Here is a 15,031-nt window from a genome sequence, read left to right as displayed (position 1 = left end):
CTCATGGTTAGTAGGTCTGTGTACATGGAACTTTGATAAACTGTAGCTCTCATGGGTATAGGCCAGGACCCATTAAACTCCGTATGTGGCTGTGCTGTCTGTTTGTGCATGACTTCCAATATCTAATGGGTCTTTGCTTATATGCAGCAATGTTATCTACCTGAAGTGTTTCTGCACTATTAAAACCTATTATCTAGTGGAAAAACGTAAGCCAAGCTTAAACCAGCATTTCCTCAACTTATGCAAATAAAACAAGATCAGTTACATACGTGTTGTTTGCACTTCAGTATCTGCTAGGGCTTTGTGTTAGACTGGTGGTTCTGTTGCGATTACTCCACAGACTGGTGTTTCAATATACTAAAATATCAACTATGGCTGTGTGTTTGTGTGTGCGCCATAATATCTGCTGGACATTAAGGCTGCATTGTAGTGTTAAGGCACGCCTTTATTTGGTGAAGGTTTACAATTATGCCTGCTTAGTAACTGAGTATATATGTATGTAGTGTGTGCCTTAGTATCTGCTGTGTCTGCAACATGTTCCTTTAATTTCGGCAGCAACATTCTTTACTTATTTTATAACTATGCAATAGCCAGTGCAACTTTCCATAATATGCTGTGCCAAGCCATTAGTAACACCTGAAGAGAGGCCCACTGAAATAACAAGTGGATAAGGCATGCTTAGTTATGGGATGCACACTGGATCTGCTGGCGGTAGGAGCAGAGGAAAGAATTTAGACAAAACTGATGGCCATTATGAACAAAGATGCACACCATCTTCCTGACACACTAGCATTGAGGACTTTTAGACATCAAATTATTCTGCAGATGTGTGTCAAGAATTGCTACTGGGGCTCCTCTACACCTGCTACAATACACCTTTATAATGTCTCACTTTGACTGCTCTTTTATCTTTGGCCAAGGCAGAAGGTTTATTCTTCTTGTAATTCTAGTGTGTACTTCAGGGGGTTCTGTTGCAATAAAGAAAACATTTCCCTCTTGGGACAAATAAAGTACCATCTACTTGAATGTATCAATGTTCACCACAGTATCTACTGGACATGTGCATGCAGTGTGGACATGAGTATGAGATTTTTTTTTTAGGTAAGGAAGACACCAATTTTGAGGTAGGGTAGTTATATACACTAATTAATCACACTGGAGAGTGATGACATGTTGCTTGTTGATTAGCACATGCAAATTAGAATTTCACTGTGCTCCATACATGTGACATTAATGACCCTATAAACCAAACTTGCTGAGTTTGCGCAGTTACACATAATTATCAGCTAAGGATATCTGTGTATTTTATATAGCTTGATATTTGCTGTAGCTGTGGGTTTGTAGTATGTACACCTCCTTTTGCTGGATTTGTACAGCTGTACACAAATATCACCTAAAAGATGTGTATGTGTGTTTATATTTATGCAGTGTACACATGAGTGTTAATGGCTTAGTATTTGCCAAGCGTGTTGGTCTAAAGCACATATTTACATAACTATCAACAATACATGGGTGCAAGTGTAAATGCAGGTGTCTAATAGGGCTGTGGAGCAATTAAATACAAGACAAGGATAAGTGTGCATTGTGAGAATACCAGCTTTTGAAGTGGTTTCCTAAATACACCAACATATGAGCTGAGAGACAGTGTGTGTGTGTGCATGTTTTGTAGGAATCAAGATATTTCTTAGGACTGTGTAAGCATCACGAATATCAGTACCTAATGGATTGATACTGGTGCTCCAACATTACATTTGAGAATGTTTGTGTTGTCTACAGCCCAATATCTACTGGACCCATGTGTGTTGTGTACATATTAGTGACTAAGAGTACAATAAGCCAAGAAAGTGTGTACATGGTGTGGTAACAATACTTCTACTACTACCTGTATTATTTGTTTTTTTTTTTGTTTTTTTTTTATGTGTACCCCAGAATTTATAACAGCTGTGCAAATATATCGACATAACAGCCAAGGTTGTATATATTAAGTGAAATGCAGTATATGATAGGGTTGCATCTCTGCCTGTATACCCCAGATATCTACAGAAACCCAAGTTTATGGAGTTAACTCTAGTTTCTGCAAATACTATATGTCAATATTCTGAGTATATGTTTATTTTAATACAGTATATTTTTGAACTGTTCCAGAGCAAGGTGTTTCTAGTTTGAGCCTGTTTATGTACAATACACCTACAAACAGAAGAATCCTTTTGTATGTTCCCATTTCTATAACAGTGAGCGAAACTTTACAATGTCTTCGGGAATTTTGTGTATATGACCTAAACTGTGACCCAAACTTTAACTAAGGCACTGTAACACACTAATATTAAAAAGCCCCTCAGCTTCTCAGCAATTCAACCTGGTGCACACTATAACACTTGCTCATTGTCTGGGCTGCACAGAAGTGTGCCCCTGAAATTCTCTCACAGGATTTATGTTTCAGAGTGTCTAATACGCTGCCAGCAGTAGATCCATTTTAGAATTAATTTAGAAGTAAAGAAAAAAATTGAGTTCCCCAGTCTGCACATCTGGCTGGACTGACATGACTTACATCAATAAAATCCATGAAATTTACAAGCAGTCAATAGGCAGGGAAATCAACCTTGACAAATGTGTGTATGAGCATGAAGGTGTGTGCGCTTGTGTATGGGACCTGTGACACGGGTGGCCCTTGCCATGTGTTCTTTATTGTTCATTATTGCTACAATTGACACCACAGTTCTTCTCTTCCCCCAACAGCCCAGCATCTGGCTTCCTTTCCCATTCTGGGAGGCTCCTCAGGATATCAATTATGAGAAGGCATTTTACATGTCATAATCCTTGGACAGCAGGGGGTTGGGGTTCAGGGATGAAGCAACTCATTCCTTTTCTGTCTATAGAATCCATGTGACAAATGGAAATGTTACTCACCAGGGAACTGGTAGGTGTATCCTGGAGTGAGGCCAGTATATCCACGGCTAGCATAGGTAGCTGCCTGGAAGCCTGGGTAACCTGCAGAGACAAGCAGAGAGGTTAGAAGATTAAATACTCTTAGATGCAAGGGAAAAGAGTAGTATCACAATAACGCAGGATAGCAGACAGGTCCTTATGAGAGAGAGAGCAAGAGACCAAAAACACTCCGTGAAAGGCTAGGGAAAAAAAAAAATCACAAGATCCCTTGGTTAACAGAAAGGCAACAGCTACCTTAGAGACCTGGTCCTTACACTGGGTACACCAAAAAATCACAAACAACAGAAGTTCTAGCCTGAGACTCTGTAACTAAACGAGCCACTCCCAGACCTCCAGAAAAGGAGGTTCAATAAACCTAGAATAAGGAAGAGACCTGGATCAAAAGCTCCCTGGCAGGAAGAACACAGGCCATAAATCGAGATAGACAGGGCAACTGCTCGTGAAGACAGGCCCAGTGGAAGACAAGAGTTTGGTTCCTTTTTATTTATGCCCCTTTGGTAAAATGTATTTCTTTACATTAGAAGAGGACTCCTTAACATGTGTTCTGTGTGGGCAGACATACCACTGGGCACTCTCCTTTCACTGTATTATATATAATACACCTAGAAAATAATCGGGTAGTTACTTAGCTCAGCACTATTGAACTGTTTTTTTTTCCCTCAGCACCGGATTTCCGTAAGTGTTTTTCCCCAGCAGATGGCACTATTGCATCACAAAGAGTAGAGAGAAGGCTAAGATAATACAGGTAAGAAGAAGAAAAAAAAAAAAAGAACATGCCTCTTGTTTTTTGCTGAAGGACAAATTAGTACATTCATATGGACCTGACAGTTGATAGGAGACTGAAAAAGCATGCCTGACATCCTTTGGACTGTCTTTGTGGGCAAGTATCCACATTACACACAAGCTACCGGGTTTTCCATTTCCTGAAATACCAGTACAGACAGGTCTAAGTAGCCATTGTGATGTGATAAGTCCTCCTAGTTAGATGCTCTTTAGGCGGCATCCTTATAATATTTTAGAAAGAGCCTGGCAAATAACACAGCATCGAATGTAAAATGAACTCAAGGGGCATTTGTATTCACAGAGAAAGTGACATTGCAACACAAGCTCTTTGTTAAACGCTGTTCCAGCGTATCTGAGATGCCAAATCCAGCATTCCAGATACCCAAGTAACCAGTGTTCCAGTTTCCACCCCACACATTTCTGCTCCCTGATGCTTTTAAAGTTCAACCCCTCCATAAATTTCCCTACCTGGAGCTTTCAGGTCTTCCCAACACTGCTCTATACAGTCCCCCGTACTTCAGACAACCCATGGCTAAGTAACCAGTGAAATGCTGAGACCTTCTGGAGCCACAGAGGTCCCTGAATCCAGTGACACTTTGTTAATGACACCCACAAAAAATTAAAAAGAAACTGACTTTGAAGGCAACACACAGGGTCAGGGCTGCTGCCACACTGAATGAGGGTTTCAATCTCATGCTGTGGATTCTCATGTTCATATGTGTTTTCCTCCATATACTTTGACTTCCTATACACATACAATACTAAATTAGCCTAGTATGAAAGTGCTGGTATAGCAGTGTATGGGAATGGGTGCTGCAACAGACTGAACTCCTATCTAAGTTTGGCTCCTACCTTGCACACAATACTACTACCAGGATTGGTGGTCGCACCAGCTACCTTGAATGTTTGAGAATGTACTGTTCTTATTAGCATTTGAAAATAAAATCTTCCTGCCATAAACCATGCCCATTTTGCTTATAAACCACTAGGAGGTTCTCTTGTACCCTCTCTCCACCCATAACTAGAATTATATTAAAACTAACATTTCAAAGCCACACACTTTTTGCTCATTAAATTCTATGACAGAGTACTAGGAGAAGAAGAGGAAAAATACCACTGGCCAATTGACTCTTCTGAACTCTATCTGGGCCATCTACAAAAGAAAGATGAACAGGCCTATTCCAAAGCTTCCAGAGTCCCAATTCAGTGAATCACTTTTGGCATCCACAGCCGATGGCTTTTCCCTTTCTGACAGGCCACGACTTCTACAAACCTCACTGTCCTACTGGAACACTCCTCACAATACACTAAACGTTTGAGCCCAACAAATGCAGTACTATACATCTTTTGCAGAGACAGATGAAACATGATAGCCACTGCAAGTTTTGCGAGTGATATGATATAATCCTGACTACTACAATTTCACTCCAGACCCAGGTGCTCTCAAAAATGTAGATTATACATTTGGACAGAATAGACTTAAGACCCCTTACCTAGCATGCCAATGCCCAGCATGAAGGCATCCATCCCATAGGGCATCACTCGTGAACGACCCCGTGCTGAGCCAGTTGGTGACATTACTTCCTTAGGCTGGGCCTTCTTGCACTCTACCTGCAATTGAAAATCTGGTGTCAATAACACATGACCAGATATGGCAGAGACTCCTCCCCCCAGCAAATTCAACACTCCTTTGACTCACCATTTTGTTGTTGATTTCATGGAAGTGAATTTCACAGACTTTTTCTACTACGTCTTCATTTTCAAATGTGACAAACCCAAACCCTGAAAAACAGAAGTTAAATAAACTGCTACTGAAGAAGCTTTATTTGCCAGACTAGTTCAAACTTTGCGACTCCACCCCTTGTTGCACCACTTATTTCTTAACCCCATTTCGTGCTGTCCACCTGGCTTTATGCATGCCTTTACATGTTCAAGATCTTCAATGTGGGACACCCACTTTTCAGCTCAGACACCTTGCTCTCAACTTGGTGTTCTCTAATTCTCCTAAAATTCCTGACTCAGCACCAACTGCCTCCCATCCACACACCCCCCTTCCCCCACACCTCCCAGAGAGGAATTAACACTGAGCCACTGCCCGTCACAGTCAATCCATCAGCTGGATGCGTAAAGAGGTTTAGTGTCTAAGCTCTGATTAACTAGGAAGTCTAATTAGACCAGCCTCTTTCTGCTTGGTCACCTCATCCTTCCAAAAAGTTGAGCCAAGAGTGTCCAACAGAACTCCATTCCCCAATGATGCTAGCTCTATTGTACCAATATCTGATATGCCACTCCACCTCAGGCCAGTTTGGCTTAGAAAGTTGTATAAATGATTTCACGGGACACCCCCAGAGATTCTTATCCAGAATATGTGAGATATTAAAGAAAAACTCTGCTAGACGCACCTCTGTGTCTGTTAGTTGTCTTGTCGAACATCAACATTGCATCATCTACCTGCAGAAAACAAATAAATTATATATTGTTATTATATGTAATTATATTATTACAATTAAAATAAATAAAAACACAATTTTTTTTATTTGAGTTAACATTTGCAAAGAATTTAGTGGAACAAAACAGTGAACTCTATGTATATTGGAGTTGTTATACTCCCCACCAGCAAGAATAACTAAAATAGGTGCAAATCTGAAAATACAGCCTTTACTCCATACAGCAGCTGTGTTACAGATTCAAAGTTGTAATCCAATTGTTTCAGTATGTTTGGTTTACAGATGTGTGCCAGCAAGGGTGTCTTTCCATAAAAATAATAAATTGCTGCTTTTTATTTACTTGGCAGGAGACATTACAACAAGCAAAACAGAAATTTTAACCTTGAGTCAAGTTGGGGTCAATCAATCAGGTACATTTTAGTAAAAAGGAGAAGTGGAAATGGTAGTTGTGAATAATTATTCAATAACTTGCAACACTTAAAAAATTTTAAACAAATTGGGTTTTGATGAGAGCCAGCCTTTTTCAAGTTTTAAAGTAAGCATAAATGTGTATGACTCTCCTTCAGGTTTAAATAAGATGACATCTGACACTTCATCAATTGACTCACGTGCAGGAAGGTGTTCCTAGATTCCAAATGTGACATTAAACACAAAATTATGCCATCAGCACAATGGCCAAAAAGAACCAAAAAAAAAATTATCAAAAAAACAAATGTTGAGAAGATACATAGTAATAACAAAAATAAATTTAGCCAACAGAAAAATCCTGAAAAGCTTGAGCATGGGCAGGTCCAATACTGTAAATATACAGTGGCCAAATTCTGCTGTGGATGTTGGGACACATACACCAGCAATCATTTAGGCCCATGCAGTTGTCACACTAAAAATTCAAAGGTGTGTCTTGGGAGTCTGATAGGAAAAACTGCAGAACTACCATGGTTAGGTTAAAAAAAATTAAAGAATATCGTGTGACTGCAAGCTGCATACAATAGATAGGTTGTAGACAGGGATAGTCGGATATCAGAAATCTCTCTACACTGGGATTAAGAAACCGTAAATTAAAATAATGAAGGTGGCAGAGGAGGCCGGAAGTGAACGTGTGATAGCGGGAAAGGGATTCCATTCTATTCTGTATTCCACTTCGTGTATGTGACAGTTGGTTGGGAGGATTCTTCTATAAACTGGCCAACTAGCAGAAGCTGTTCCAAACTAAAACAGTGCAGACTGCAGCCATCAACCATCACTCAAGAGTAGGTGGCTTTCTCTTTCTAAGTCTGGCAGAAAAATCTTAGAGAGACTCACTGTAGTTCCATCCACAGGTGCTCTATGCTGTAGTTCAATCATGATATTTTACATAGCAGATCAAGATGTTTACTATTATTGAGTTTGCATGCAGATGAATGCTTCAGAAATGCTAATCTTACATCAATTATCCCAAAGCTGTATTGAGGCCTAACCTGTTAATCTTCACTGTTCAACACTGCACTAAAGAGATCATTAGGGGCTGTCTACAGGAAGAATGCGAGACACCCACAGTCTTTGCTTACATTCATAAAATTTAATCTTAATTTACTAAACTTCTGACTTCTAACAGACAGACATTAAAAAACAAATGAAGAAGTACACCTATTTCAAAGTGAAATGTCCAAGCCTATTTGAAGCTCCCTAACACATGTACTGAACAGTGGATCAAGCATTAAGCTCAAGCCAGGTAATCTCGCTAGACGAATCCGAAGTCCAATATCCAATCCTGACACAGGCCCCTCCATAGTTTTCTACATACCAGACAGGATGGAAAGTTTTGAATTCAATAGGGTTAGAAGGGTTTAGAGACAGAGAAGTCTTGATGCATCATCCCCTAACCTTTTTTTTCCCCCCTCTAAGAAATGCTGTGCTTCTATCCCAGTGGTGACTCCCCTTCGCCAAAGTTTGCCGTTGCTATGGTGATGGAACAAAGAATTTCCATAAGACGCCTAAAACTGTACCCCCCAACCCCCCTAAACAGCACCAGATTGAAAAGCAGGGAGCAGTTAAGCGGGAACAGCGGGACAAAAGCTCCCAGTTTCTTTGTTGTCTGCTGGCACTGTGCAAAGCTCTCTGCAAACAGGGCTCGTTCCCTGCTTGCTCATTTCCTCGAGCTGGGTGACCTCTCGGATCTACAAGCTGAGCACTCCCACTTGGCTTCTCCAGTTCCATTCAGCTTTTTATTATTAATCTTTTTTAATTTTCATCAAGTATGAAACAGATGCTCTTCTCTGCATGTTGTACCCTTATAGGGTGATGGACAGCCCTTGTGTTCAGTCTGCTTAAAGCAGATCTTATGATTGCCATAAACAACCTTTACAGATTAGTGTACCCATCTATACTTAACATCACCCAACATTTGTTTATATGCACAGGGATACAGAGAGACAGAGGCAGGGAATGAGTTGGCAACAGTAAGAAGTTTCATCAAGTTCAGTCCTTTAGCTGACATGGGGGAGGGTTCGAGCAGCTATAGACACCTGACATGCTGGATATCAAACAAAACAGCATTATTAACAAAAGTATTTAAATTTTTCTCAATCAGCTACCAAGAGGAAAGTCCAAAAGAGACAGCTGCACCAACATGTCCACTGCATGTTGCTGCCCATTGTGAACATGGCACTTTCTAAAAGACAACAGAATTGTTTTTGGGATGATGCATTAAGACTAACAGTTGAATTCTAGCACATGCCCCTGGAGGTCTTCCTGTGCATAAAACAGGTCTGATCAACTGATGGACTTGCCTATGCAATTTAATTGTGGGCAGGATGGGAATGAAAGGATGGCATACACAGAACACTGCAGCCGAGTATGTCCTGAAGGCTAACCTCTACAATCTATCTGTGGACAATACAGTTCAGTTAGAACACTTATATACTGTATGTGGCAGGTCCGAGACTCATACACAACTCATATAATTTCATTATGGCCGAGGCAGCCCCAGTAGCTGGCACACAGCCTAGATTATCATGTGAAAGTGACAGGTCAGACAGACTGCCAGGATGCTATTCTCTCTCCATGGAGAGGTCCAAGAGTCTGACGGGTAGCATTTGCACTCTCAGTGCACACACAGCAGGACAGAGCAGCTGCCGTATTACCATTATGATCTCATCGGGGGCAAGGTAGAGTCATAGTCTGGCATACAGCTTCTGACAGGTGTAAATTAAAAAAAAAAAAAAAATGGATGGCTGCTGTTTTGTCTACATGGATAGGTCCAAAAAATGACTGGAAGTACTCCCTCTATTACTCTGGAAGCTCTAATATGTGTGCTATTGCACAGAAAATATGGGAAAATAGTATGTGACACTATATTGTAGTATTACTGATTGGGCACTACCCACTAAATGTGGACTGGTCAACAAGGTTCATGTGCATCATGGAGTCTTTAAGACTGAAACATAGGTCCAGTGCACTATAATTTGCATGAAAGTCTCTTAGCCCCTGTTCTGTTAGGAATGAGAATCTGTATGTTGACCATAAGCCCCAGTCTTGTTAAATTAAAAAAAAAAAATAATGACAGCCTGATGGTCTCAGAACTATCACCTCCAAAGATGACTAACTATATTTAAGGATGCTGGCATAAAATCAAAACGCTTTACTTGTTGGTGTAACAGGTCAAAGATGCAGAGGTAACATTCTTTACTCACCTTGAACATTTTTCAAGGTCTTATGAGAAGCATGTACATTCTCATTGTGGGCACAGGATAGACAAACATCTTGCGCAAAAAAAAAAAAACATCATTCTCACATCCTAGACAAGGTGATGGGGAGCATGTGCTCTGTCACTTAGGTCAGGTCAAAGAAGCAACACAGAAGCTGGTGCAACAATTAGCTGATCATTTGAGTAATGCAGTTGATTTAAGAGACTGATGGGTGAATATTCACTCATCTCCATACAACTGTAAGAGGCTATTGGTTAGCATGGACAATTTTCACTGTGGACACGGGATGAGAGGAGGAGGAGGTGGAGTAGGTTAGGAGCATGCACTAGTAATAGCGTGTTGCTGCACCCACTACACAATGAACCACCTCAGGATCCCCAATATTATGACCGAAATGCAGTCGGTCAAAAATTTCAGAACACCTCAGTTTTTCCAGTGTTTCATCAAATTTAATCAGTTGAAATGCAACCAATGACTTAAAATGGTGAAAAGGTAAGCAGTAAACTGCTTGTGGTTTAAATGTAAAGTTCAGGTTATCAAAAACAAAATAAATAAATAAGTAAATAAATTTCAGAGTATTATAAATGGGCCTTGTTCAGGAAACAACTAATAGGTTACAACCTACAGATATTCTGCAGGAATTAAAATAAATTAAGCCTTGCAAGTTGAAGCAAACAATTTCCACAGGTGCCCCAACATTGTTGATTACTTAAAAATCCTCTGTCTCTCTTAAAGCAGAGTTGCAACAGACTGTGTTACTACACCCTCCGAATTACTTGGACAATATTGTAGTGATAATGACAAGAAAACGACAATTAATAAATTAAATGAGACAGTACTATTACCCTTAGAAGAGTAGGCCTTTCATTTCGAGATACTGCAAAAATTTTTTTAAAGTGTCATTGAGTACAGCGTCCTAACAATCCAAAGGCAACTGGAAACTGGAAGAAACTAATAGGAAGATATCTGGCAGACTCAAAGTCACCACCCAATCAGAAGACAAGTTTCTGAGGGTCAACAGCTTGTGTGATCGGTGCCTCACAGCACAACAGCTTCAAGCACAGCTTAACATTGGTCAAAAAAGCAAGTCTCAGTTTCTATTGTGAAGAGGAGACTTTTTGCTGCACATTTGACAGGGTGAATAGCAGTAAGCAAGCCATTCCTTAAAGAACAAAAAAGGGCCTTGAAATACTGGCTGTGGACTACTGAAGACTGTAAGAAAGTTTCAAGGACCGATGAAACAAAATTTGCAATCTTCACATCACGCAGGGTGTATGTACGCCATCGAGTTAGTGAAAAGATGGTTCCTGTGTGTGTGACACCAACTATCAAACATGGAGGAGGAAGTGTGACGGTCTGGGATTCTTGCACTGGCATTCTGAATCAACAGGGTCACCACAGTTTGGCTGTTATATCAGCAAAAGGTGGCTACTTTGATGAATCAAAAACTTTTTTTTATTTGGCATTTATTTATTTGTTCTATGATTTGATTTCATGAACCATTAAGACATTAAAATGCGTGCACTTCCATAAAAACCGAAAAGGCTGAGGTATTCTAAACCTTTTGACCTTTTTAGTGTGTATATATTTACAGTATATTATATATACTGTATTTAAAGTATATAATGCAATAAAATATACATACAATTTTCAAAGCTGGTAGGCTTTCAGGGGCCCTGAAATATATAAACCTATGTACAGTATTTCAGGGAAAATCACAGCCTTCCCTCCAGGGTAGCTAGTGTGGTGTGTTGCACTGAACAGGTCAAGTCTCCAGACTTCTGAAAGGTCAACAGCAGTGCTGACCCTCTGCCAGTTTGTAAAAAGATAGAAGAGCTACAAGATCCACTGACTGGGATGTACTATCCAGCAGTGACATTTCAACACCACCATCCCCAGGCCTCCTGGAAACACTTGAAGAGTGGTCCCGAGTTCAGACCAGTTTTTTAAAAATAAAAAAAATAAAAATACATCGACTTAAGTTCCAGTAGATGAGGATAGTGGGGGGTTTAGATGTGTACAGCCTGTCTTGTAACATGCTCACATGCTACACATACTGTATGTCGCTTCTCAAAAATTTGAAAGGGAGTTAAAACCACAGTTTTAAAAAATAAGTGAACATACAGTCCCCTAGCTGGTACCAATGATGATTATGCAGATGAACCCGGCTGCCCCATTTCCTGAACACTTAGATTTTTCAAGTAACACGGGTTGGCTCAGCCAAGCCCCATAGAACAATAGGCCTACTGAGGCTCTGTGATCTGGCCAAGTGAATGGGCGATTAGAGAGGGGATTACAGGCGTAGCCATCCCAGCTATTCACTCTTCTAGACTGAAACTCTACACCATGCTGGCAGCCCGCTCCTCAGTGCCGCTCTCGAACCTAATCACGCCCCGTCTCTCTGTAATTGGAATCCGCTATTTAAAAAAAAAAAAAAAAAAATTGGTATCAGGTGCTCGCACTTGTCATATTAACTGTGCGACTATCAGCATTTATGTGTAGTTGACTTGAGGTGCTCTAAGCATGCACAAGTCTATCAAGAAAAAAGTAATTCATACATTCACTTAACAAGTGGTATAAGATTTTAACACGCAAGATGAGAGTCTTCACTTTCCACAATTTACACAGCCACATAATTGCACTTATCTGACAAGCTAAAGGCAAGTGCTTATCTTTACTCTACCACTCTCTTGCCACCATCAACACCAAGCTAAATAAAACTTGCTGGCCAGACTCAAAGTTCAGACAATAATTGGATGTTTGACATAAAATATTTTGATACACAATAGTAGAAACTAGAAACGTAATAGAAAAAGGGCCAGAGGCAACTATATTTCCTGAGGGGGCTCGAGTCAATTGGTGTAGGCAGAAAACTTCGGCTGGGCTACTGGGTATCATGAAGAGTGCCTCACATACTTCGCATGGCACCCTCATCAACCTTTTGAGCACTTTTAACACAAGTCTGATTTTACCACATTTCACCAGGAAGTTTTTAATCAGTTATCATTTGATACTATAAACATGTGCTATGGTTAGGCAAGGCTCCTTTCAGATTTTTAACCTACTAATCTTAATTTGATAAGGGGCATTATTATTTTATCTATCTCACAGCCTTGTTTTAGATTATTTGGTTTAGGTTTTATGTATTTGCTGCTCTAACACTGCAACTTCCCTTGGCATCAACAAGTTTTACTTAGTTATATATCTATCTGTTTAAGTGTTCTAAAGTATCAGCTAAATACCTAAGAGCTCAGGATGCAACTAGGTTAGCCACAAGTCATTTCTAACCATTGAGTGGTATCAGAGATGCACTGTCAGAGCATTATTCAGAAACAGGACATAGTACGGGTCCAGAATGTCCCCATTACTAATCAGTGGATAGCTTTAGAGCTCCAAACTAGTTGACTAACTAAAGTGGGTGTCAGGTGGTTCTGTCACAATTAAACAAAATACTAATATCAAAGCCTGTACCTAAGCCATACAAACAATAACAAAAAATTAACAGGGCAAGAGACAGATTTACCACCAAACTAATCTCCAGATGGATTCAGACACCCTAAATAAACCATTGAAGGCAAACTGGCAATACCCAGTCTCATCACCAGTCAGTTTTTAAAATGTGAGCAGAGCTGGGCTACCTATTTGGACCATTCAAAATATGACTGTGGTACCAGGGCTGATCACCAAATTACTAAACACTGAAAAGTGTTAGAGTATCTAACTAAACCATTAAGAAAATGACTGCAGTATCCACACACAATGTTAATCTCTAACCTATAAAAAAACTAAAATGATGAAAAAAAAACTTTTACTGGATGCATCATAATTATAATTATCTGTGTGAAGCTTGAATGTTCTTCCCATATTCTTTGAAATGCTAAGTAAACTCTGGGGTGCATGAAAACTGCCTTGCAATACACAAGGCAGGTTTGATTCCTATGTTGTGTACAGTGCTATTGTGATTAGCCCGGGGTCACATAAAGAAACTGGTTCAAAACGTATAAATGTACGGATGGAGCATTATTTCAGTCACTGGTGTATGTATTGTTAACTAGGTTCCTGCCATGAAGGGATAGGCTTGTCCATTATACTTTAGAAACTGTATAGACAGGTAATAGCTCTACAGACAATTCACAGTGCAAAAATCTGTATTGTTAGTAACAAAACATGTAACTTGAGCCCTGTGAAGGAGCGACAAGGCCTTGCAATATTAACACTATTTTTTTTTAAATGTGTGTCACAGCCCACCCAGAAGATGATGCTACTAATAGCCTTGGCATAACACTTTCCATGCATTACAAGTCTAAGTCACTCCCTTCATCAGACAACGAAGAAGCAATAAGGCCAAGCCAAATCAATTACAAATAAGGGACAATTTGTCAAACCAACGGTATAACCTGCTGGCATGGTAGCTATGTTGGAAGGTCTCATTAAACCATTATCACCAGTAGAGAGGTGCCCAGCTCTCTCTGCTATCCACTTACAGCCATCTGGCAGGATTTTGAACAGGTCATTAATAATCGTCCAAAGCACTGATGCATATACCGGATCTGGCAGCACAGGCAAAGAGTGACACACCCAGCTTTGTCAAAAATCACAACTAGAACTCCTTTCACTAAAAAAAAAAATGATTATCATAATAAAATAAGCTCAGGAGTGGCACAGTCCAGCATCCTTGGTTTAGGCCCCAAATCCAGTCTGTGTCGAGTTTACATATTTACCATGCCTGTCTGTTGTCCTACCACATTTCCAAAGATGCAAGGCTGTTAGACAACTGATGATTCTAATTTAACCCCATGTGAATGTGGAGATGTGTAAGTATGTCCTGCAATGCAATGAAACTCAGTCATGGAAAGGTGCCAACTTTGTGTGTGAAGTTATTGGGATAGACTTTGGGACCCACTATAACGTAGAAATGAAATAAACAGCGTTAAGAATGCTATGTAAAACAAGTCCTACACAAAAGTCCTAAAACACCTGCTACCTATTACAACAATTTAAATACAGGACATAACTTCATTCTTGTGCATATTTATTATCTTTTTTAAAAAAAAGAAGCAAAGCAGTTGAAACGAGAGCAGCATGAAAAAACCAGGCCACAATCAAAAATCATTTTTTGTGAGTAGGAGGCAGAAAACTAGGGCTAGACTTGAACATTATCAAAGCCCC

General features: G+C 39.9%; 1 protein-coding gene across 1 annotated transcript in view; it reads right to left on the bottom strand.

Annotated features, from left to right (window-relative positions):
• msi1b (musashi RNA binding protein 1b) overlaps positions 1–15,031 on the bottom strand; it is a 68,948-nt gene that overhangs the window by 10,286 nt on the left and 43,631 nt on the right. The window contains 4 exon segments of the mRNA XM_028824813.2: positions 2,908–2,988; positions 5,223–5,340; positions 5,429–5,511; positions 6,132–6,180. Of these exon segments, the coding sequence (XP_028680646.2) occupies positions 2,908–2,988; positions 5,223–5,340; positions 5,429–5,511; positions 6,132–6,180 (331 nt within the window).

Source organism: Erpetoichthys calabaricus, chromosome 18, assembly GCF_900747795.2.
Source record: "Erpetoichthys calabaricus chromosome 18, fErpCal1.3, whole genome shotgun sequence".
NCBI lineage: Eukaryota > Metazoa > Chordata > Cladistia > Polypteriformes > Polypteridae > Erpetoichthys > Erpetoichthys calabaricus.
Note: the sequence above shows the minus strand (reverse complement) of the source record. Positions and strands in the feature narration are given on the sequence as shown.